General features: G+C 40.6%; 1 protein-coding gene and 1 long non-coding RNA gene across 3 annotated transcripts in view; one reads left to right on the forward strand and one right to left on the reverse strand.

The window, feature by feature from the left end:
- Window positions 1–5,799: 5,799 nt before the first annotated feature.
- On the reverse strand, window positions 5,800–12,769 carry LOC119528876. The gene is made up of 3 exons (XR_005215781.1): window positions 12,714–12,769; window positions 9,651–9,778; window positions 5,800–6,208 (listed from the first exon to the last, which is right to left on the reverse strand). It is a non-coding gene; the product is annotated as an uncharacterized LOC119528876 (long non-coding RNA).
- Window positions 12,770–22,633: 9,864 nt separating this feature from the next.
- Window positions 22,634–25,548, forward strand: part of TMEM131L (transmembrane 131 like) — a 161,306-nt gene continuing 158,391 nt past the window's right edge. Inside the window, exons 1-2 of one of the 2 annotated variants that reach the window (XM_037830856.1) lie at window positions 22,634–22,822; window positions 23,580–23,650. In XM_037830856.1, coding sequence (XP_037686784.1) covers window positions 22,699–22,822; window positions 23,580–23,650 — 195 coding nt within the window. In that variant the 5' untranslated portion in view covers window positions 22,634–22,698. Of the gene's footprint in view, window positions 22,823–23,579; window positions 23,651–25,548 lie in introns of those variants that run through there. The other variant, XM_037830858.1, reaches the window with a different exon arrangement.

Below are 25,548 nucleotides of genomic sequence, written 5' to 3' on the forward strand. Positions count from 1 at the left end.
AATTGGGCCAAAGGGTAAAGGACGATAGTGACTGTGTTTTAAAACTTCAAATTCTATGTGAGACCAAGGGAAGAGATGTTTAGTTGGTGCAGGATCTATATTTTCTAAACAATTTAACTCATACAGTTCGTTCAAATACCATAATTACATGGAAATTTTAATAGGAACTGAGACCTGGTAGGTTTGCACAGGTTAATGTGAAACAGTACCACATCCCAAAGTAATTTGGACAGAGAATAAAAATATATATGCAGGGCCTCCATGAGGAGCTGGGGGAAAATGCAGAGTGTAGGGCTTCCTCACCTAGATTGTTGCTGATGTTCTCACAAACATTGAGGACTGGTGGTTTGGTATGCCGAGCCCTCTATCACAAGACTTGCCCTTATGAAGCTCGTCACTGAAAGGAGAGGCTAAACATGCTTATAATTGTGCTGAAGAGTCTCATCTTGTTACTCAGATGTGGCCCTCTCTCTCTAGCTAAGCCAGCTCGGTGGGTGAACTCACTGCCCTCCCCTCTACATGGGACCTGACTCCCAGGGGTGTGAATCTCCCTGGCAATGCAGAATATGACTCTAGGGGATGAATCTGGACCCGACATCATGGGATTGAGAACATCTTCTTGACCAAAAGGGGGATGCAAAATGAAACAAAATAAAGTTTCAGTGGCTGAGAGATTCCAAATAGAGTTGAGAAGTCACTGTTGTGGGCATTCTTATGCACTATATAGATAATCCTTTTTAGGTTTTAATGCATTAGAATAGCTAGAAGTAAATACCTGAAACTATCAAACTCCAACCCAGTAGCCTTGACTTTTGAAGATGATTGTATAGCAATGTAGCTTACAAGGGGTGACAGTGTGATTGTGAAAGCCTTGTGGATCACACTCCCTTTATCCAGTGTATGGATGGGTGAGTAGAAAAATGGGGACAAAAACTAAATGAAAAATAGGGTGGGATGGGTGGGGATGATTTGGGCATTCTTTTTTACTTTAATTTTTGTTCTTATTCTGATTCTTTCTGATGTAAGGAAAATGTTCAAAAATAGATTGGGGTGATGAATGCAAAACTATATGATGGTACTGTGAACAGCTTATTGTACACTGTGGATGACTGTATGGTCTGTGAATATATCTCAATAAAATTGAATTTTTAAAAAGTCATTCCTTTTCAAAGAAGAATTATTGTAATAAATCTAATGTACAAAAGTTTAAAGAAAAAACAAAAAACACCCTGATGAAAACACGGGCGAAAAATTTGAACCTGGTTTTGTTCACTTCATCCTTCCTGTCTGTGTTACGTTGATGGTGATGGTTATTTCATTCTTTAGTTATGGTTTTGTTTTCTCCCTTGTATCTGAAGTACCTTTAATTTATTTAATATCCATTGTTTCGAGCTCTGCCATTTCTGTAGTACCTGTTAGCTATTAGTATTTATGTGTATCAGGACTGTGCACTCACTTTTCAGTATGTTTTATTTGCAGTAAACTGATTTCCAAAGATTTCCTTTTGAAAATGTTCCCCTCCTTAATTTTTACATTCCTTACCATTTTACTAAATATTAAGTGTTTTTTGACAATTTTGGTGCTCATGTGTTTGGGGGGGGTGGAGCACAAAAGTAAAATGAATCTGTCACTGTATCAGAAAGTTTTTAAATTCACAGATCAAATGTGCCTTAATGATTTTTTTTATTTCATTTAGATTTCAAACAATGATAGGATTACCATTTTATTACATGGCTTTAAGGATCTGCTTATTTGTAAATAGCCTATTGCTCATTTGGAAAAATAAACCAGTGAACAATATTTTTCTACTGTAAAAAAAAAAAATGTTGATTCCTTTTACTAAAATAAAATTCTTATCAACTGTAAAATTGCCATAGTGGTGGCTTTCATTAAGAAAAGTTTCTTTTTCTTCAATTTGTGGCAGGCCATGTGCTGTAATGGCAGATGGCAAAGGATGTTCATTCTCACCTTGAATTTTGAAATGGCTAGCCAGTCCTGAAAATGGTCTCCAGAATTCATTAGGCTCTGAAATTTCTATAATTACATACAGCACCCAAGCAGTACCAGGGTTTATCAATAACCCACTGGCCCATCCAACCCTCCTCAGAGCAGAGTCCAAGAAAATATGAGCATTTACTTACAGCCAATACACAGATACTAATCGCACAGAAATGACTCAAAGGAATGAGGAAAAGGAAATGGTAGATACTACAGTTTTTATGCCTTTTTAATTTTCAAAAGATTGTTAGATATATTTTTTGAGGGTACCCTTTCAAGTTTCTTACAAGTCATCAGAATTGTTTTAATTTAAAATTATTTTCAGACATCTTCCATAAGACTGAGATCAGGGAAGCAAGGCAAGAAAGTGTCGCTTCTTCCTCTCCAAGATAGTTGAAGGAAAGGAAACAGTTTCCCTTTATAAATTAGTTATCCACTGATTGCTCCATGAATAAAGCTGGGAGATCTGGCTTTGGGAGTGAAGGGAAGAGTATCCAGAAAGGGGAAAACTGGAGGATGAAAAGTTCCAGGAATTTATATTTCTAGACTCAAGATGGCTACAGGAGGTGACTCTCCTGGACATTTTTTTAATTAGAGAACTTGTAGGTTTATTGTTGACATCTTAACAATATTTAGTCTTCCAATCCATGAACATGGAATGCCTTCCATTTATTTGTCTTCTTTGATTTCTTTTAGTAAAGTTTTGTAGTTTTCTGTACAAGTCCTTTACATCCTTGGTTAGATTCATTTGTAGATATTTGATTCTTTTAGTTGCTATTCTCATGGACCTTTTTGCCTAGTATAAAAATCCTTGTTCCACCCAGCCAATTCCGCTGATATACCATTCCCCCATCCCCAGTCATGACTGAAATTCTACACAGAGGTAGTCAAGAAGAGAATGTATTGATGAACCATTATGTACCTGTTGCTCTGCATCTGGATTCCAAGTCAGAAGTCTATCTTCTGACAGTTTGTATTTCTCCTTCTAAGAGCCTTTGGTTTTACAGGAAAGCTGATGACATTACTAGAGTCTGCAAACAAACAAACAAACAAACAGGCAGGTTAGTATATTTTGAATGCTATGAAATATGAATTTTCCTAAAAGCAACACTGTTCAGTAATTAAAAACATGTTCGCTCTAGCTTTCCTTTATGAGTACTTTAGAAATCCTTTACCTCTCAGTGCCGAGGCTCCTCTATACTTTTTGTATAAGCCACATTCAGCAGATACTATTTAGGGACCTTCATTTCTCAAGTTTGCTTTAAGAAAATTATGAGTAATTCTATTGCCCCTTTTTAAAAATAAAGATTCTAAAATGGAGTGGCTCAAGAACAATGTATTCCTCTTACTGGTTCATTACTCTTCTGTGACCTCTCATCCACTAAGCACCACTATTAGGTTGACCCTAATCTTTCTGTCCCTGAAACTGATTTCAATTCCTTGTCTATTAATAGATACCTTGCCCACGCTCTAGCTATGGTGCTTCTCACAGTGGTTCTTCTCTGAACCCTGTCCAAGTTATTTATATTACCTTAGTTTTAAAATGTAATAACAGTGTCTGTAAACTCTACCAAAAATAAAACAAAACAAATCTCTCTGAGGGTTTACTGGAATAGGTTCTGGGTTAGAGTCACTAGTGTGAGAAGGTGTTACTGTTCCAGTTGGACCACTGAATATCACCCTCTCACTCCCTGTGACTTTCTCACTCTTAGCCCCAATGTCCCTCTGTCACCAAAGGTCTGGTCTTCTCTTAAAACTCCAGTCCAGACTCAAACACTTCTTTTGTTAGTTCCCTTCAGTTGAAACCGTATGGCACTATGATACAGAAATGGAAATATTAAACTAAATTTTCTAAAGCAGACCTGAATTTAAATATTCTGACCACTATCATGCCTCCTGTCAGTTGGTGAGATGTGCTTTCTTGTTATGTTAATGTTGACCAATCTGTTGATGGAGGCTTTAGTGGAGGAAATGGCACTCAAGCACCCCTAGAACAAGGTTTGTGTCAGCACCAGTGTGGTGCTTCCCCATGCCTGTGCCCCCTCCCAGCATGGTCCCTTAAATGTGGGTCCCCAATGAATATTTATTGACTGAATAAAGGAATGAAGGAAAAGTAGGTTTTAGAAAGGTAATATACTAGCCCCTGGTAAACAGAATAATCAAAAAGTAGAAGCAGGAGCAAGTAAGGCAAGTTAGAGTGGGAATAATAGGTGGGGAATGAGAAGCAAGCCTGAATGGGTTTGAATTTGACCATATTAGCCAGGCTGTGATAACTCAAAATTATGAATAGAGAGAGATGCATTGGAAGGAAAGGGAAAGATACTACGTGTGGAGAGAGAACAGCATAGCAAAAACATGGAGTTGGGACTCGGCAGGTGAACTCACTGCCCTCCCCCCACGTGGGACATGACTCCCAGGGGTGTAAATCTCCCCGGCAATGTGGGACATGACTCCCGTGGATGAGCCTGGATCATGGGATTGAGAAAGGCTTCTTGGACCAAAAGAGGGAAGAGAAATGAAACAAAATATAGCTTCAGTGGCTGAGAAATCTCAAACGGAGTCAAGAGGTCACTCCAGAGGGCATTCTTATGCATTAGATAGATATCCTTTTTTTGGTTTTAGTGTACTGGAATAGCTAGAAGTAAATATCTGAAACCATCAAACTGCAACCCAGTAGCCTTGACTCTTGAAGATGATTGCATAACTATGTAGCTTACATGGTCTGACAGTGTGATTGTGAAAACTTTGTGGCTCACACTCCCTTTATCCAGTTATGGACAGATGAGTTGAAAAATGGGGACAAAAACAAAATGAAAAATAGAGTGGGATGGGGGGGAATGATTCGGGTGTTCTTTTTTACTTTTATTTTTATTCTTATTTTTATAGTAAGGAAAATGTTCAGAAATTGATTGTGGTGATGAATGCACAACAGTGTGATGGTACTGTGAATAGTTGATTGTACACTGTGGATGATTATATGGTATGTGAATAATCAATAGAACTGAATTAAAAAAACAAACATGGAGCTGGGAAACTCAGTGAAATTTTCTGGGATCGCAGTTAGTTCATTCGTGGAGCTTGGGGTAACTGGGAGAGAGGAATGGGAGTTAAGGGAAGTGTGGCCAAGAATTAGAGTGTGGGCATCTTTCTAGGCTCGGCTAAAAATTTGGACTACATCTTGTAAGCAGTAGGAATTCATTTAAAGGATTTTTTAAAAATTTTATTATGCTAACATATACAACATAAAATTTCCCATTTGAACCACTTTCAAGTAAGCAATTCAGTGGTATTAATTACATTCACAATGTTGTGCTACCATCATCACCATCCATTACCAAAACTTTTCCTTCACCCCAAACTGAAACCCATCAAACATTAATGCCCCATTGCTCCCTCCTACTCCTTTGGTAACCTGTAATCTACTTTCTGCCTCTATAAGTTTGAATATTTTATTTATTTCATATAAGTGAAGTCATACTGTGAAGAGGAAAGGGCAATTCTGAAATTCCTTTCCAAGGGAAAAAAAGGCCTTTATGCTTTGCCATAAGGCCGTATTCAGCTGCTGTTTAAAATTAATATATTGAACCTAAAGAATGCTGACTTGTCCTAAATTTCCAGAGATAGGCAGTATTCTATACTTAAAGTCTGCTACTATTTTTATAAAAGGTAACCTATTCAAATTGCTTCATGGATTTCAAGTCTTTCAAACATCAAGACAACTTCAGCAGTCGGAATAAGTCATATTTTATTTTGATTGAATATGTGATTTGAAACAGCTGTGTCTGGCTGTTTGTCCTTTTGTGTCTGGCTTATTTCATTTGGTCTGATGTCTTCAAGATTCATCCATGTTGTCGCATGTATCAGAACTTCATTCCTTTTTATGAATGAATAATATTCCATTGTATGTACATTTTGTTTAACCATTCATTTGTTTTTGGACACTTGGCTTGTGTCTTAGTTTTCCAGGCTGCTATGAGAAATACTCCACAATGGACTGGCTAAAACAATGGGAATTTATTGCCTCACTGTTTCAGAGACTAGATGACTTGCCTCCTCCTGGGTTTGGTAGCATTCTGGTGCTGGCTTACCGCAGTCCTTGAGGTTCTTTGGCTTTCCCATCACATGGCACTGTCCTCCTCCTTCTCCTCCAGGTTAGCACTGACTTCCCACTTCCAGCTCCTCTCTGTGGCCATCTCTTTTATAAGGCCTCCTGTAATAGAGTTAAGACCCATCCTGATTGAGTTAGCCACACTTTAACTAAAAATAACATCATCAAAAGGCACTACTTACAGTGGGTGTGAACCCACTTGGTATAAGGAATGGGACTAAAATTAAGAACATTTTATTTTTCCCTGGGGCACATAACTCAAGCTGCCACAGGTAGCTTCCATCTTTTGATTATTGTGAATTATGCTGCTGTAAACATTGGTTTACAAATATATGTTTGAGTTCAGCTTTCAGTTCTTTGGGGTATATTCCTAGAAGTTGGATTGCTGGGTCATATGGTAATTCTATGTTTAGCTTTTTGAGGAACCGCCAAATTGTTTTCCACAGTGGCTGCACCATTTTGCATTCCCTTCAACAATTTACAAGGGTTCCTATTTTTCTGCATCCTCACCAACACATTATTTCTGTTTTTTTTTCATAATAGGTATTCTAGTGAGCGTGAAATGGTATCTCATTGTGGTTTTGATTTGTATGTTACCTATCGTCTAATGAAGTGGAGCATCTTTTGATGAGCTTATCGGCCATCTGTATATCTTCTTCATCGAAATGTCTATCAAGTCTTTGGCCCATTAAAAAAAATTTTTTTTTGTCTTTTTGTTGTTGAATTACAAGGGTTCTTTTTATATTCCGTGTATTAAACCCTTATGTTTAGTTTTCCAAATATTTTCTCCCATTATGTCCTTTGAAGCACAAAAGTTTTTAATTTTGATGAAGTCCAATTTATCTATTTTTTCTTTTGTGGTTTGTGTTTTTTGCATAAAGTCTAAGAATCCATTGTCTATTACAAGTTCCTAAAGATATTTCCCAATGTTTTCTTCTAAGAGTCTTATAGTTTTTAGCTCTTATATTTAGGTCTTTGATCCATTTTGAGTTAATTTTTGTATATGCTGTGAGGTTAAGTGTGCAGATTCATTCATTTGCTTATGACTATCGAGTTTTCCCAGCACCATTTCTTGAAGAGACCATTCAAAATTTTAAAGCAGGGAAATAATTGGATCAAATTTATGCTTTAGAGGGCTCACTGGCAGCAACATAGAAATAGATTGGAGTACAGATAGGTTAGAAGCAGCAACCATCAGTCTTTGTGTGAATGGGGAGGGGAGGGCAGGCATTTAAGAGAAAATTCAGAGTAGCATTATTAGTATTAGAGAATGGAAAGAGAAGACGATATCAAGTAGCTAGTTTGGATTTGAGAATTGTCCAAGAAACCAAGATAGGAAACAGAACAAGGGAAGCTGGTGAGGGGTAGAAAAAAGATTATTAATTCAATTTTGACTATTTTGAGTTTGAAGAGCCTACATATGTCTACGGAGAAATGTTGACTATGTGGTCAGTAACATGGAGCCCAGAGGGCAACTGGAGTCAGAGATGTAGTTGGGATGTGGTAGTTGGAGCCAATTGAAAGATCATATGGAAAGAGAAGAGAAAAATGAGGACAAGGGGGAGGAGATTGAGATCCCAATCTCCCCCTTTTAAAGTTCAACGCCTTCCTCCCTGTCAGAAAAAAATCTAAAAACCCACAACTGGCTGCATTAAGTGGAGAGCATATTAACGTTGTTTTTTTTTTTCCATAAGTTCTTTATTTTCTGGCACTGTAAGAGGTGAACTGGCATGTTAACATTCAGGAGTGCTGGTGAGGATTATTCTCTGGAAGTTGACTGCAGTGTAGAGTTAGGTTAAGGCAAGCCCTTTCACGGAGTCAGCTCATCCAGGAGTTTATCAATAGCCACTGAAATGCCTGCACACGAAATCCCAGGTGCAGGAGCCAGCCCAACACTGAGGGAAAGCTTGAGTCAGAGCATCAAAACAATAGGGCCTTTAAATCCCTTTTCTTATTAACTGTTGAAATGTTGGACGACTCCGTGATAGCAAGCCTTCTAAGCAGTTTCTGGTGGTGACCTAAGAAGACAGGCCACCGGAAGGGGAGCAGGAAGGGCCTGAAGGCACAACACAGTCTGGAACACAGCAGTAGTAACGTCCCTGGGAATTCATGTAGAGGTACTCATTTTTGAGTGAATTCTCGGGGAAGAAGATGAGTGTGAGAAGTTGAAGAATGGAAGCACTTAGGAAAAATATCATTGTGGAACCAAACTCCTCAGTGATCCCATGAATAATATTATTTGATTAAAATAAATCATTACAGATAGCACAATAGAGGAAACAGCAAAAGTATATTGCTGGGATTGTGGAAACGTAACCCATAATATTCTTTGAAATTTGCTCTATAACTATTTGTTAAATCGTACTTTGAAAGTTATCACCTTTTGGTACATATGTTATACTTCACAATAAGGAGATAACTGAAATGGTGGAACTGCAACCCATAATGTTCTTTGAAATTTGCTCTTTAACTACTTGTTAAATCATACTTTGAATGTTATCACTTTTCTGTATATATGTTATATTTCACAATTTAAAAAAACTATATTGTTGGGAATATGCTCAGGGCAGGTTTCTGGGGGGTGTGGAACTTGAACTAATCCTTGCCCTTCAGTGAAAGGTAAATTTCAAACGAGCAGAGAGAGAAGGATGGGGGATCCATTATTATGGGCATGAAGAATGGTGTGAACACAAGACAACAAGCTTGTGTACAAACTGAAATGACACAGTGGATGTTTTAGTCAATTGATTATTTTTTAAAACAAGGAAAAATACAGATTTGCTGATGCATCGTATATTTCATTTTATTGCCAGTGTAGTCAATGACAGCACCACTCTTACAATTGCTGAGGCCAATAACCTTGGAGACATCCTTGACTTTTTTTTTTTTTTTTCACACCCCACATCCAATCTCTGTCAGGAAATCTTGTTGGCTCTACTTTTAAAAGCACATCTGGAATCCGACCACTTCTCAGCCCCTCCACTGCTAACACCTGGTCCAAGTCACTACAGTTTCTAGCCTGGATTACTTATCACCCTCCAAACTGGTCTCCGAGTTTCATCTGTCTTCCTACAGTCTACTCTTAACACTGCAGCCAGAGTGACCTGATGAAATATATGTTAGATCGTGTCACTGCTTAAAACTGTTCATTGACTCCTCGTTTTACTACAGAGTAAAAGCCAAAGTATTCACAATGGCCTGTGGGGCACTGTACAATCCGCCTGACACACACCCCACAGTTTCCTCTTTGATCTCATTTTCTCTCTTCTCCCCCTACACTACTCCAGCCACATTGGCCTCTTATAGATGCACTCCTGCCCCAGAGCCCAGGCTCTGCTCTGCCTGGAGTGCTCTTCCCCCAGATTGCTGCAAGACTAACTCCTGCTTAGGTTTCATCTCTTTAATGAGGCTTACCTTGACCTCCGTATTTAAAATTTAGCCTGCCCTTCTCTGCTCCTTGCACCACCGCTAACCCCACTCCTCAACCCCTGAAGTTATGCGGGAGAAATCTCTCCAGTCCTTCTACAAAGTGTTGCTAAGATACCTCTTCTCACAACCAGTTGGAGCAGACCTCTTTCCTTCCATAGAGTCCCAATGTTCTACTGCGACGGTATCCTGAGAATCCAACTGCATGTACCGGTGGCTTTTACAACAGAATGCTGACCACAGTATCTGTCACAATAGAACAAATAGAAATAGACATGGGAGAACATTTCTCAAGAGGGACTTTTAATATATAGACTTAAACCTTGATATTTAAAAACAATCTACTGTTATTTTTATATAATCTAAATCTAATTTTACAGCCATTGTTCATAATTTGACTTTTCCAGAAACGAAAACACCTATTATACTTACACAGACTTGAATTATTCTTTCCTATTATAATCTTATGTATTGCTTCCCCCCAAAAGACATAATTACCTCTTTTAAAAATTATGTAAGGTTAGAGTTCCTTTATTTTGATAACATACAGTCCTCCTTCAAATATTACTGTCTTCATTTCCCAGAGATTATTAATTAGCAATTTCAAACAAATTAACTTAGGAATTAAGATCTTTCATTGCAGAGAATAAAGGATCAATAAGGAAAAGAACCACTGCAGATGCACCACCAGTCCACCTCCGAAACTTTGCTGTTAAAGAATTAGAGACCTGGACAGCATTAAGCACCTTGCCTGAAGTCACTTGGTTGGTGATAACCTGGTCCTGGAAGCCAGGCCTCCTGAAGGCTGATGAAGTAACGTCTTCATTACCCCAGACCACCTTCTATCAAAATAGCTTGGGATAAGCATGCAGTTAGCCAGATTTTATTCGTTTATTAGCTAGCACTTGCTAATAAATTAGGGGGAAACCAGGCAAACCACCATTATGCTAGCCCTTTCCATAAATAATGAGATTTCATTCGAAACTATGCAGAACCCTATTCTATAAAGTTTGAGTGTTTGCTCTGGCAATTGCCCTCTGGTATTAGCCCATTCATCACAAAGTATTAACTACCTCCCTGTTCCTACACGGGTAGGTGACCATTTCTTAGGATCCATTGAAGAAGAGTTGGATCGAAAGGGATGGGCTAGCGTTCACCATACGAACATACGATGGTGACCTTGTCAGGTGAGTTAATTGGAAAGGAATGTCACCACCATGGTAACCAGTTTGGGGTTCCTCAGACATTCTGGGACTGGGGACTTCTGAGGAGATTCTATCAATCTCCCTGGTTAACGCCAAGATGTTCCCAATGCCAGTTTGCTCGTGCACTTATTCTCTTGTCTCTTTCCTCCCACTCCTCAGTACTCAAAAGTCACAAAAATTAAGACAAGTTTTGGCTCTGTGTGTTTGCTAATCACTCTTATTTCAGATGAGGAATAAATTAACAGAAAACCCAGGTGGTCAATATGGAATAACCCAGAACTGAAAATATGTTTATTCCTTTCACTGTCATCTGTGCTAGGAGTTTGTTTCTAGAGTAATTTCAGAGCTTTTGCAACTGTTTATATAGCACTTGAAATCCTAGACTTCTACTCCCAGGAGACTATCATAGTCAGACTGTTTACGTCTCTCATGGGTTGAATGAGGGTCTCTATTATCTTAAATGTGAGCTCCTTTCCATCTTGCCCTACTTCCTGACACCCAACCTCCACCAAGAAACTGGAAGTAACCTAACATCTAAGGGGACTGGGATCTTCAAGATAAAGTCTATTCACTAAGGTAAAAAGATTTCATAGGTGGTTCTATGTTTTCAGATAAAAATATTCTAAGAATCTAAAATGTTTAGCAAACATGTCTACACTTACACCAAATTAAAGGGAAGCATGGCATATTTCTGTTTTACAATTAACTATCCCAGGTCCTTGGATATTTGGAATGCAAACTTTGCCCTGTTGGCAGGGATTTGGAATCAATTTACAGCGTGTGATATGATAACACATGTTCTGGATCAGTGGCAGGGGAATGTTTGGAGCTGTAATTCTGTCTGCCCATTATCAAGAAGCCTTGCTAAACTCACAGCTGGGGAAGGGCCTGAAAAGAACTAGGCTTTTGTGTGTGTGAGTGTGTTTATAAAGACAACACTAAGCCCACCCCCAGGGATAAATACTAAGTTAAGGTCATTAAAAATGAAATGGTACTTTCATCACAAGGATAAACTGGTGTATCTGATCAAACTGACTACCTTTCTCGGCTAGAAGTATTGATCTACACCTTCAAACATATGGGCTTAAAGTTACAGGTGATGTTTAACAATGCAAGAGAAAGAAACCACCCTAGACCCAGTGGTGACAAGAAGAGAATCAAATGGAAAGTGTTGCTCTAATAAGGCACAAGTTGAGGTAGACAAGTTTCAAACAACGTGAATTGAAACCAGATATCCCTGAGGTAAAAGCTGACTCTTGGCTCCAATGAGCCAAACATTAAGGAAACATGTAAATGCGTGTAAGTGCAAGCATGTAGCTAGCATAATTCAGAAGTCTTCATGAGGCCAAATGCTAAGCTTAGGCAAGAAATCTTAATTTCTTCTCTGAAAAGATGTAAGTTACTTGCACACTGAGATCAGCAGAGAAAACGGTTTATGTATTGTGGCCCTACTTTTATATTTCTCTTTTCCTTAAGTCTGTAGTGTTCTGTCCCTTTCTAATGGGCTTACCACTTTTAACTTTGTTACACAGACACAGTGCTTCTCTTGTGATTATTGTGAGTGAATGAATGAGTGTGCGTGTGATTTTAAATATTCAGACCATAAAAGTCACTGAGCCAATTATGGCTGATTAGGTGTTTTTAAACTATTTCACTAATTCACAATACAATTCAATTACAGCCTACAGATCACCAAAAATCTACTGAAGACAGTCAGCCTAAAGAGCAAAGATAAAATTATGGCTTCAGATAGAAAAAAGATTACATCTGCTAAACAGTTTTACCATCACTGGTTCAAAAATTAAAACTGTAAACTTTTTGGGATATCATCCACTGATTTAAGATTATAGTTAATGGATACACTGGTTAATTTGCAGTCTTTTTTTTTAAGGGTGAAGCACTGGTCTTAAGAGCAAGCATTTATAAAACTATTCTTAGTTGGCAAATTGTTTCACCTAATCCTCCTGACCTCTTACCTTTTATTCTGAGATACCATCTGCGCTGCTTCTTCAGAGGAGGTCTGAAGTATTGGGTCTTCGTATTTGAGTAAGGTTTTTTCAGAGTTCTGTCTTCATTACGTCAATTTCCTCTGACAGCTAGAAAGACTGTCTTAGCCATTTCCTGCTCAGAGCCCTGCTCCCTTTGAGCCACTGACCTGAGTACCAGCTTCTTCCTTCAGAGATGTCTCTAGTTCCCCACTCATTTGAAGAGCAAAGAAGTCCAATCATTGATTTCCGTTCCTATTTAGCTTACCAATGCTACCCTCTCACTCTTCTCTTTAATGACCCATTCTTCTAGTCAGTATCCAGTCAGTTTCCTATTAAATCACGTAAAAGTTTCACCCCCCTTTCAGTTGAATATTTAAAATAATTTGATAGAAAAATGTGCAAACTATTTGCTTATTCCTATGGCCACCCAAGTTTCTGTGTTTAAATCCACATGCCTCATTCATGTGGATCCTGGCACTCACAGCCCTTCCAAGGGGAGCTGCATCTACCTTCCTCTCCTTCACCAACCCCATGTTCTGCCCAAATTGAAACACTTTCCTCTACTTTTCCCGATTTTATTGCCTAGAAGTCCTTTCTGCCCCAACAATCATGGGTGCATGTAACATTCCCTTTCACTTTGTTCTCTTTACAGTATTTCTCAAGCCCTTTATATATGCTTGCCATTTTATTGAGTAGATGGTTTTTCCACTGAATCTTTGCCCTTTTCCAGTTAGGAGGCTTATTTGGGGTGTTTCCAATTTGGAGCTATTATAAATAGCATTGCCGTGAATATCTTGTAAGATATCCTTCCTTTAAAAGTATTTTCTTGAAATAAATTTCCAAAAATATTACTGTTTCAAAAAGTATGGTCATTTTTATGGCTCTTATTCCATATTTAGTTTGCCTTGAAGAAAAACATCAATTTTTCTGTCCTTGGTGCTATAAGATTGAGCTTCTTTTTCTGAATCCTTCCCAACGCTGGCTTTTAAAATGATTTACTTTTTTTCTGTAAATTTAATCATTATAAAATGAAACTTCAGAGTTGCCTTGATTTGTATTTCTGTATCTCTAGTGAGGCTGACCTAGCCATATACAATTTCGGGACTGAGATAATCTTTATCATACAGCAAAAATCATTTCCAAGGTGAGGTTGGGGTGGGGGCATCATTCTTTCAAATCTCTTGGGCTGACTCAGAAGAATTTGTTTACACATGGGGCGAGGGGGCATTGACTGCTGTTTTGTAAAGTCACTGTCAGCATCCTAGAGAGGCGGGCAAGGGCGCCGAGGGAGGGGACAAGGCCTGCAGCCAGTTAGGACAGTGACTCACGGCTCCCTGGTCCCAGGCTGGTGTTCTTTCTCTATCTTGCACCTCTCACTCCTTTCTGGGGATTCAGCTGTCAAAGAAGAGCTTTGAAGCCCCTGCTTACAGCCCTCTGGCTGCAGTAGCAGCAGCCACGGCGTGAAGTTCACACTCCCGCTGTTTGTGATTCTGCCCTTTTACCTCCTGCCGGCCCAGAGCTGCACACCTCTAACAGAGGCGCTAGCTAGCGCTACAGTTCGAGATGCTTCTAGCTGTTTACCTGCAAGCTATTGTTGGCAGTTGCCTCACATCAGGTTGTGATCCTCATGCCCTGTTTGCCTCCCGCACTGTTCTTCTTCCTGAGCTGATAGGTTCTGCTCTCCCGTACGTCTGCCACGGCCAGCCAGGGGACGGTGAGGATTGTGGCATTGAACTTCTTTATCTGTTCTGATGGAGGCCCTTTCTGATCCCTCTCTGCAGTTTCTCTCCTGAGGGAGGTGTATATAGGCAGGTCTACGTTAGTATGATGTGGCATCCGATGTCATGTTTTGTACACAGTGAGAGGGTATTTTTCAATAATCCAGCAGGCATTCCTCTCAAATTTTTTAAAGATATGCTTGGTCCTCCTCTTCTTCAAACACCCCCACACATAGTTTGTATTGCTGCAGAATGTAGTGGTTGCTGGCATACTCTGCAACCGACTGCCCAGGTTTGAATCGTGACTCTGTCACTTAGTTCTGTGACCTTGGGACGCTAACTTAACCTCTGCCTATATGAGTGTTTGCTTCCAATTGCTTCTATTATAGTTATTACTTGAAGAGGAAGGGATATTAGAGGAGGAAAGACATCTCACACAAGATGCTCCCTTTTCAATTGGAGGTCAATTTATTTTGCAGTTGGAGGAAAATCTGAAATCTTCGCTTGCGAGTCTGGAATTTAAATATGCCTCTACATGGAGCCACAGGGGCGTTTTCACAAGATGGAGGCATTAGTTTTACATTGACCTGGCATACTGCCTGAGCTCCTCTCCTGCAGTGCACCTCGTAGTCCTTAGGCTTTACATTCTTTGAGTTCTCATATTGGTTTTCTTAACATGTGAAATAACAGCAGCATTTTATAGCTCTTACTATGAGCTAGGCACTGCTCTATCTGTTTTACACTGACTAACATTTCATTGCACAACCTATGAGGCAGACTTTAGTACTATACCCAATTTATAGATGAGAAACTAAGTCACAGAGAGGTTGAGTCACTTGCATTGGTCCCACAGAGAAGACACTAGATTCTACCAATTGTAAACTTTGCCAAGTGGCCCTGGACTAGCACTCCAGGTCTGCACTTAAGGAAAGAACAGATCCCCCTTTTTCACTCCTGTTCCATAACATCTGGCTCCCTGCTGCTGACCTGGCAGCTTTTTATTTGAACTTTAAGTGCCAAAGTTAACATGACTGTAATTTGAAAGCACGCAGATTCAGGAAGCTGTGAAGTTGCCATACTCAGTGGATTTTGAAGTAGTAAGAGATGATGAATTAAAAAGTTTAGCCTTCCTGCTTTCAAGCTATCAGGTCAGGGCAGAAAAACCATAGGATATCAGATCTGGAAGGGACCTTAGAGGTCATATTGTTTTATGGCTTCATTTCGTAGGCAAGAGAAAAGGCCCAGGGAGGTGAAGTGTCCTGTTCAAAGTTGTGAAGCATATTTTCAAAAGTTGCTGTAAAATTGTTCAGAGGGATAAGTCAGGCAAGGGTTGTTGAAATACCACTATTATGATCCTATCTAGTTAAGGAAATTGATAAATGGTATTAGTTTAGGGAGCTCCTACAAAAACATGGTTTCTTATTTCATGTCTTAATTCATATATCAAGGTTAACTTACTCGACAGAAAATTCCAATTTCTAATACTGAACTTGCCATTGTTTCTTAAACCATGACATAGTCAATGCCTAGAAGTTGGTTATGCAGTATTATCATCTTAAAAACAATTTGTTAGGTTTTTCTGGGTACCATTCTGGCCTTATTCAGTGTTTACAATTTCAGTGTGCTTTGCACATATTTCTAATCATTATTCTTACAACAGTGGTCAGCATTAGCCTTCCATTCATATAGAGGATATAGAGAATGTATAGAGCTGGTCAAGAATTTGGGCCTTGAAGCCAATTTGCTGGGTTTGAATTCCAGCTCTGTTCTATACCGGTTTATGACATTATGTAGTTATACCATTTGTAAAATTGGGATCATAATAGTACCTATACCCCATGGGGTTGTTGGAAGGATCAAATCACTTAATATATGCAAAGCACTTACAACAAGGCTTGGCATGTCAAAAATACAATATAAGGGTAATCTGCCATTATTTCCCGAAGAGGAAGTTGAATTACAATGGAATCACTTCAGACTGTAAAATGGTGATGAAGCTGAAAAATACTTAGCAATTCTGCCTCCCAGACTAGGGCTAGGCCTTGCTGCATAGCTTAAGTGGAACTTTTAAGTAACAGTTTTCTAAGATCATCTACAAAGAAAATGACTAAATGTATATCATTACAGTTCCCACTAACCTTCTGAAGTCTACTTCGGTATCTTTTACAAAAGGAAGAAAGGAAGAGAGAAATAATGAAAGGAAGGCAGCAAGGAAGGAAGGATAGATGGAAAAAGAGAGAGAGAGGGAGGGGGAGGGAGAGGGGAAGAAAGGAAGGAAGGGAGGGAGGGAGGGAGGAAAGGAAATGAAAAATAAGTTCTGTTCCCTGGTAGGCATCTTGAATCCCCAAGTGGAAGATTTTAATAATAAGTGCAAGCTATCAAATAAGTCAGTGCAGTCACTCTTTTAGAGGTTTACACAATTAACTTTTCTGGTTGACTGTAAGCTAGTGTGGACAAAAGTTGGTAGAAGGACAAGATCTGCATGTCCAAAAGTACAGTGGTTCAAAGGAAAAATGACAAATTTTACTGGATTTTGTATTGACCTTAACTTGTCACCCAGAAGACATATAGGTGTGGGAAATTTTGTGGCTATAAATAGCAATAGTAATTTATTCTTAATGACTATAGCTGAGCCTTCATAGGTTTTTCTAATTTCCCTATACGCATTCTAAAAGAAAAAGTAGAAATTAAAATATTTTAAATGCGGAAGTTTCCAAGAGAGTTCTTGTTTCTTCACCTTTAGAGATAGTATGATGCAATGATATTAGAGTTTAATTTTAACTCTGGATTGGCAACTTCACTCTCTCAACCTCAGCTTCTAACATGTAACATAAGGACAATAATACTAATCCCATTGGTTTATTTTGAGGTTTACATAAGATATGCATTTAAAGTAAAGGCCCAGTGGTTGTCAATTCTCCCTTCTCCTGAGATACAAGACATAATTTTTTTTTTATCAGAAATCTGTACTTGCTCTAGGAGGACATGGCATCGTGGGAAAATAGCTTGGTCATTGGTTGGTGCCTTTGTGAAATTAAAAGAAGCTCCTCTTGCTCAGGCAGCCTCAAGCCAGGACCCAGGCTGGTGAGTCAGAAGAGCTGGATTTCAGCCCCTACTCCTTGTGCACTCCATGCACAATCACACATGCAGCCCTGCTTAAATAATGAGAAGGAGCCAGATATGTGACAGTCAGGAAGAAGGGCTCCCCAGGTAGAGAAAACAGCAAGTGCAAAGGCCCCAAGATGGGGCCAAGGCTAGTAGGCTTGAGGAATAAAAAGGTCATTGAGCTGAAGAACATGTACCAAGGGGAAGACTGGTAGGAGACGAGATCAGAAATGTAGGTGGGGGCCAGATCTCACAGTTCCTTGCAGGGAAGGAAAGGAATTTGCATTTTATTCTAATTGTATAGGAAATCGTTTGTGGATTTTATGCAAAATCTAAATTCTATTTTAAAAGATAATCTTGGCTGTTGTTTAACTGAGATACAGAGGGCAAGAGTAGAAGCAAAAAAGATCAGTTGAAATCAATTGTACAAGTCTACATGAAGGAAGAATTTCTTAGATCAGAGCAGCTGTAGAGAAAAAACAGGATAGAAATGGAAAATATGGAGGTGAGATCACAGGACTTACTGATTACTTGATGTGTGACAAGGAAAGAGGAATCAAATACGACTCCTTGGCTTTTGGCTTGAGCAACTGGGTAGACACAGACTGGATGAGTTCACCTAGAGAAAGAAAATATAAAAAGTATCTGGGACCAGCCTTGGGATACCCTTATGTTCAGAGGCTGGGCATACACTGAGGAAGTAGGGGGAAAATATAGGTGGTACCCACAGTTGTATGTTGCCCAAGCCAGGAGTGCCATCCACACAGACTTACAGTGTTGGTCTTGGTGATAGCCGATTGTCCTTTGGAGAACAAACTAATTTACTAAGTGATAAGCATTGTTTCTCTGTAGCCAGAGAAACAAAAGTAACATTGTTTTTTTTTAACTTTTATTTTTCTAATTTGATATCAAATGATGCATGATAGTTGTTTTAATTTGTACTTGTAAACTAAACCAAGTACTAGTTTGCTATTGTTCCTTCTTTACATGGGCAATCTGGTTTTGAGAATGGTTATTGATAATGACTCTTGCTTGCTTTTATTTTTGTATTGGTTTCCTGTTTTACTTTTTTACATTTAGGATTACTTTTTTTAAAAAAAAGAGTTTTATTCACATACCATACAATCCATCCAAAGTGTACAATCAGTGGCTCTCAGTATAATCACACTGTTGGCATTCATTACAATAACCAATTTGAGAAGATTTTCATTGTTCCAAAAAGAAAAATCCCATACCCTTTATACCCCCCATTACTGAGACTTAGCATTGGTATAGTACCTTTGTTATAACTTATGAAAGAATATTACAATATTACTGTTAACTGTAGTCCATAGTTTGCATTAGTTGTATTATTTTTTCCCATGTACCACCCTATTATTAACACCTTGAATAGTGATGTACATTTGTTCTAGTTCATGGAAGAACATTCTTATATTTGTACTATTAACCACAGTCATTGTCCACAACAGGGTTCACTATGTCATACAGTTTGGGATTGCTTTTGGTGGCAAGTAACAGAAAAACCTGACTACAGGAAGATGGGGTTAATTTTGCTTACAAAACAAGATGTCAGAAAGTAGACAATCCAGCAATGTCTTAATTCCGTCAATGATCCAGACTTTTTCTACTTTTCCAAGCCATCATCCTCAGCATGCAGCTTTCTTCCTCAGGCTTGGCTGATGGCTGCTGAACTTCTGGACATCACATCCGTGTTCCAGTAGGAAGAAGGACACAGAGCAAAAGGCTGCACTAGTTGAATCTATTACTTTTCATCAGGAAAACAATAGCTTTTCTTGAAGTTAAACCAATAGATGTCTGCTTATATCTCATTGACCAGAACTAGGCCAAATGGTCATGGCATGTTGCAAGGGAGGCTGGGAAGCTGATTTTTCATTCATGTGTCATTCGTCTAATCATATATAAACATTTAGTAGGACCATACCCAAAGTATCCTATATAAACCACATTCTAACCTCCCTTCAAACACTTTTTAAGGTCTGCTATTTTCGAATGTACATTCAGAAAAATTTGCTTTTTATCGTACAGTTCTGTGAGTTTTGAAACTAGCACAGAGAAAGATGACTATTTTTAACCATCAATACTGCTGCCTCCCCAGATTTGCCTATGTTCCCGTAATGGAAAAAGACAATTATTCAATGTAACAGAGTAGTTTGAGAAAGGAGAGAATCCTTATGCAATATACTTAATCAGAAGCTTCCAGAGATGAGATGAAATGATGCAGTTTGTGGCTCAAGAATACATAACCATGATCACTAGGTTTCTGCCCTGCTCCAGAATGATCCCTTCTGGGCATTTCTTCCCAGGCAATGATGACGCTTGGCTCCCATCATTGTTGGGGGATGGGGGTTGCAGTTTGGTGAAACACTTGGTTTGGTGTCTTGATTGGGGTGAGGCCCAGCAAACAGCTGTTCCATATACATTTTCATTAATCATTCCCATTTCCAGTGTGTCTAAGTGATAAATGATATGATAATGAATGATAATGAGTGGGTAATTCAACTAATTTAATAGCAAAATCAAATTTACTATTTTAAAGAAAGGTCTGGCATGTCCCTACAATGTGAATACAGGATAATATCATTCAGCACCTATACTTAGATGCTTAACATACATTACCTCATTTAATCTTTTTTTCTGTTAACATTATTTCAAATCTACTTTGGAATGCTACAACTTGGATATCTCTCATCCTCCTGGGATTTCAGTTTCTTCATCTGTAAAATGAGGCAAATGCACTACTAAATGATTTCAAAAACTTTTCCCAGTTTTAACATTTTGAGACATAATGTCTACTGTCTACAGAGGAATAATGGAAATATATACAAATGACATAAGAGTCTTCTTTGGAGAACAAGTTTACTCCAAAACGTGGATGCTGTTTAATGAGCCATAACTTTCCTGTTGTTCATGAGTCAGCATCAAAAATACCTCCAGAGAAGGCTTAAGTAGGTCAGATTTATCTAAGAAGACAGATGTGTAATCCTGTATCCCTCTCCAACCCCATGGCACTGTAGATACAAGCTTCTGGCTTTCTGAACAACAGTCAAATAGCATTACCCACTTTGTAAAGTCCACAAGACCACAACTTGAAAAATCAAGCTGGCCTTAAAAAGCTTCCTTAAGAGAACAAAATAGAGCTGAATTTACATATGGTTCACAGCAATATTTCTCTCTCTCTTTTTTGTCCTTTCCATTAATGCTGTAATACCAGTGTGGGAAAGACTTTATTAGTAAAGTTTTGCATCACAACTTTTTATTAAACCTGTCTAATGAAACCCATTAGGTTATTGATGCTTGCTTGCTTTCCTTTTTAAGGAGTATAGTTACAAGAGGACTTGAAAATACATATTGTAAATAAATAGCCACTGAGATGAACTTCCATTTAAAAACAAATTTCGAAGGCTACTGCCTAAGTGGGCTGTGCAAGTATTCTTGTCATTTTAGGTCCCTTTAACACAGTGGGGGACCCTCAGAGTTCAAGGGATGAATACAAACCTGAAGGGATGAAATAATGAGAAGAAAAAAAGGACACATTGCGATAGGGCTGGAGGTCCTTGGTAAGGTAATGAAAATGTTGGCAGGGAATACAGAAAAATAGGAAGAAAAAAAAAAAAGCAAGGAACAGAGAATATACTAGAGGTGGTCAAGTTGGCTAATGCAAAATTGAACTTTTTTCCCACATGGAGGATTTATATGCTAATCTTAAATGTCAAGTTCTGGTTAAACAATTAAGGCATTTAACTTTATTTACTGTTATTTCCAGACACACTTTATTTACTTTATTTACTGTTATTTCCAGACAGCACTTTGAACGGATTCTCACTTTGAATCCGTTCAAAGTGCTGTCCTTAGGAGCGATGGGATCCATAATTCGTTTAGTCCTTCTCAGGCATCTGTCCTGCTACGCAACCACCGCTTTTCCATTGTCTAGACTGTAAGGCACCACAAGCAATTAAATAAAGGATCAATGTAAGCAGACAGGTGTGCCCCGGTCACTTCCCTTCTCTATACTAGATTGCTCATATTCTCTGAATTTCATACAAGCTACTCTGGAAGCAGCAAATTCACTAAAAATTAATTAGGATTGCCAGTACTTCCAGGTTATGCAAATCGTTGGCAAAGGTGCGATTTTTCATTAAAAGAGATCTCAGATCTTAGATGCATCTTTTTTTGGGAATAGGCATCAAGAAAAGGAGCTAGACTATATATTACCAAGTATTACTCTTATCCTGTGAATGTTGGAAACAAGCAACTGACCACGTCCTCGATCCCAATCATGTTTCAGAGGAAGCTGACTGATTCCAAATAAGATTCCGAAGGAGGGTATTTCCAAGGTCTTTGAAGCTATAAATCCCGTAGGAAGATTTCCCACCTGTCACAACCTGGACCGTCTCCACCAAGGGTGCCGAGCGCACCACCGCCACGCGGCGCTGAGGTCAGCCTCCCGGGTTTTGGGAGAGCTCTTTTTATTCTAAATTACAGACTTTGCAGCCACCGGATATCCTCGCTGCATAACTGGCAGTAGCCATGTGGCTGCACTCGAGTTTCCTGACAACCACTGCATTATTTCCATTAATATCCTGTCTACCTCCTCTCGCTGCGCGACTCCTCATCCCACCACCACCGCCGCCTCCCACCCCCTATCCTCCACCTCCCACCCGAGGAGTAATAACCCGACCATGGCCAGTGTGTCCAAACAAAGCGGAAACCACCCGAAAGTTCATTAAAATGCACTTGGCGAAAGGGGCCTGGTATTGTCTCCGGCAACTGTAAGAGGCAGACAGTGCCTCCACGCCTCAGGTTTGGAGAAAAAATCCAACTTGAGATGCGGGGCAGACCAGCGGCCATGTGCTCGGCGCGTCTGGGCGGGGCGCACGCGGCTGCAGCGTTCGCATTGTCGACGTTCCCCGCACCCCTCGGCGTTCCATCCCTCCCTATCTGTGGCGCACACGCGCTCAAAGCGAGCGGCGCGCCCGAAGCTAAAGCTGCAGCAGCAGCGGCGGTGGCGGCGGCGGCGGGGGCGGCGAGGGGCGGGGCGGGGCGGCGCGGGGGCGGGCCCGGGGCGAGGAAGCCCGGGCGCCAGAGAGCGGCGAGCGCAGCGAGCACCCGAGAGGAGCGCAAGCACCAGCATGGCGGGGCTCCGACGCCCGCAGCCCGGCTGCTACTGCCGCACCGCCGCGGCCATGAACCTTCTTCTAGGCGTCTTCCAGGTCCTTCTGCCCTGCTGTCGCCCGGGAGGGGCTCAGGGACAAGGTCAGCCTTGCGCCTCTTTGCTTGATTTCCCTCTCCACCCCGCCCCCCCCCTCGTTCTTTTAAGGAACTGCTGAAATCTATAAGAAAGCGAGGGGAGGAAAGGGAAAGGGGTAGGAGGAGGAAGGAAAGCTGTTGCAATTCTCGGCTGATAACATTTTCTAACCACATCATCCCTGTCCACCCCTCCCCTCCCCCCCGTAAAAACAGAAAGAAGGGAACTCGCGGGGCTCGGGGCGAGCAGCGTAGACCGCTAGCCGCGCGCGTCCGGGAGTCTTTGTGCGCGGGCCCTGGGCGCCCCCCGGCGCAGCCCCCGCTTTGTATGGCGCGCGCTGGTTCCCCGCCGCGGCCCGGGCTCCGCGCTCGCTTGCAGGGCGTCCTGCAGCTTTGTTCCCCGGAGCCTGGCTGCCCAGCAGCCAGACTCGCAAACGCCCGCCCCCAGATGCTGCGGGATACGGAGCTGAGATTCCCGGTGGGGTGGCTTCATCCTACCCTCGGCGCGTTAGACCCCCACGATGCCGAGGGCGGAGCGCAGAGACACGCTTTTGCCTTTCTGTCAGAGGGGCTGCAGACTTACAACCCAGTCCATTGTGTTTTTATCCACAGTCACGCTCCTCTGGTGGCCTCAGCGTTTAGAAGGAAAATGAGACTTGTTTTGTGTGAGGCGGGTGGCATTGGGGGACGATAGTGGAACAGGAAGCGTTTCTTTTCCATGCGTTAAAAATTCAGTTTTTTTTTTTTTTTTTTGGTGTTCGTGTAGCGATTGAACCCTTGCCGAACGTGGTGGAGCTGTGGCAGGCAGAAGAAGGGGAACTTCTGCTGCCCACTCAGGTGAGGACGACCAGGTGACAGGGAGGGTGGGTGTGTGAGGAGGAGAGGCCGGAGGCTGCGGGCCTCCCAGCTCCCGCCCCCACCCCCCTCCCGCGGCCTCGGCGCTCGGGCCGCTTTGCAAGGCAAATAAACGGTCGGGCCGAGCCCAAACACCTGGCAACGGTGGCCTTCCCAGCCTCCTCCCGCGCCATGTGACAGGGCGTGAGTCACGCCGGCCCCCAAGTTCAGGAGGTGGGAACCCAGGCCACCTCAGCAGGGCCGCGGCCAGCGGCTGTGAGGGAAGGGCGTGTTCTCCGGTCGCCGGCGTGTGGCCCCGGGTGGGCGAGGGACGTGTGCACTGTCGTCTCTCAGAATGCGCCGGTGCTTTGTGAATGGGACTGTAGGATGGAGGGTTGGGGACCACGGGAATATTGATTTCATAAATGTACTGACGTTAGTGAGTGGTATTTGCCATTAGCGTTAAGTAGCTTTGGGATGAAGATGTGACTTTAAAAGGATTGTAATCTTGGATTTCTTCCAAGTGCCTTTAATTCGTGTTAGAATACACCCTCTTGAAAACTTGAATTTCAGGTTTGTTTGTTTGTTTTTTCTATATGAGATAATGATTGCATGTGGAAAAATAATTACTAACGTTTTATTGGGAATCTGCTGCATCATACAGGCTTTTTGCTGCCACAACAGAGACAGCACTGCCTAGCTTTCATGTTTATTTTAACGTTTACCTTTTATGAGAAATTCTCATTGACTGCAAATGTAGAACTTTTTAAAATGCATTTGGGGGCAGCTTTTTTTAATTAATAAGGGAATATCTAGTTTGTATGCAGTGATTTTCTAATATATAAATTACTTCCCACATTGGTGTCATCTACTTAATGCTACTTTATCTATTGTGGCTGTTTAGAAAAGCAGGATGTCTAGCTGTAACCTCACTGGAGAGGCTGTGAATTTTGCACTTTGGTTTTCTCTCTCCTATGTGAATCATTGAGAGTGCTGGTTTTGAGCTATTTGGCATATTCATTTTAACCAGGGCTAATGAATAACAGCTTCACAAGGAAGAGGTGATTTTAGAGGAAAAATTTCCTGAATCTTCTCTGAAGGCCAGGCTGAATGAGGCCAGTCCTTTGAGAAAATACCCCATAAGAATGGGGAGCAAATAGTCTTCCTTCTCTTAAAAGTTATTCCTAAACAGATTTTTTTCCTGATAGTAAATGTTACAGGTGTGTTGTAGAAGGTATGGAAAATATGAAAGATACAAAGAAGAAAATAAAAATCATTCCTAATCCTACCAGACCACACTCAACACTTGAGGTATTTACTTAAAAAAAAAAATCATTATATTTGTGCATATCAGGGTTGCTCAACAGCGGCACTCTTGAAATTTTTGGCTGGATAATTGTTTGTTGTGCGCGGTCTTGTGCATTTTAGGATACTTAGCAGCATCCATGGCCTCTGCCAGCTAGTTGCTAGTGGCACTCTCGCCTTTCTTGTGGCACTGAAACTTTCTCCAGACATCACCAGATGTCCCTGGGGGACAAAACTGCCCCGGTTGCAAACCACTGGTTTGTATCTATATGTATTTGCATTTTTACTCAGCTGTAGCCTCCAACTTACTGGTTAGTGTTGGAAGCCAACCCAGACTAAAAGGAAAGTAAATTATAGACTCTCATTAGTTACAGCAGTTGAAGATTTACTCACAGTGCTCAGATATGGAAATGTCAAGTCCTATGATATGATTTAGTTATTTTATTTATAGCTTCAAAAGCTACTTTGTAAAATTCTTAATTTCTGGTTTCATTTATATATATAATACAGTTTATTTTGGTAAAATAACTGGAATTTAGAAGCTGCTCTATAGAATACTCCCTGTGGAAGTGTTTATAGCTGGGTTATTTTAATCA

The sequence above is a fragment of the Choloepus didactylus genome, chromosome 3 (genome assembly GCF_015220235.1).
Source record: "Choloepus didactylus isolate mChoDid1 chromosome 3, mChoDid1.pri, whole genome shotgun sequence".
Taxonomy (NCBI): Eukaryota; Metazoa; Chordata; class Mammalia; order Pilosa; family Megalonychidae; genus Choloepus; species Choloepus didactylus.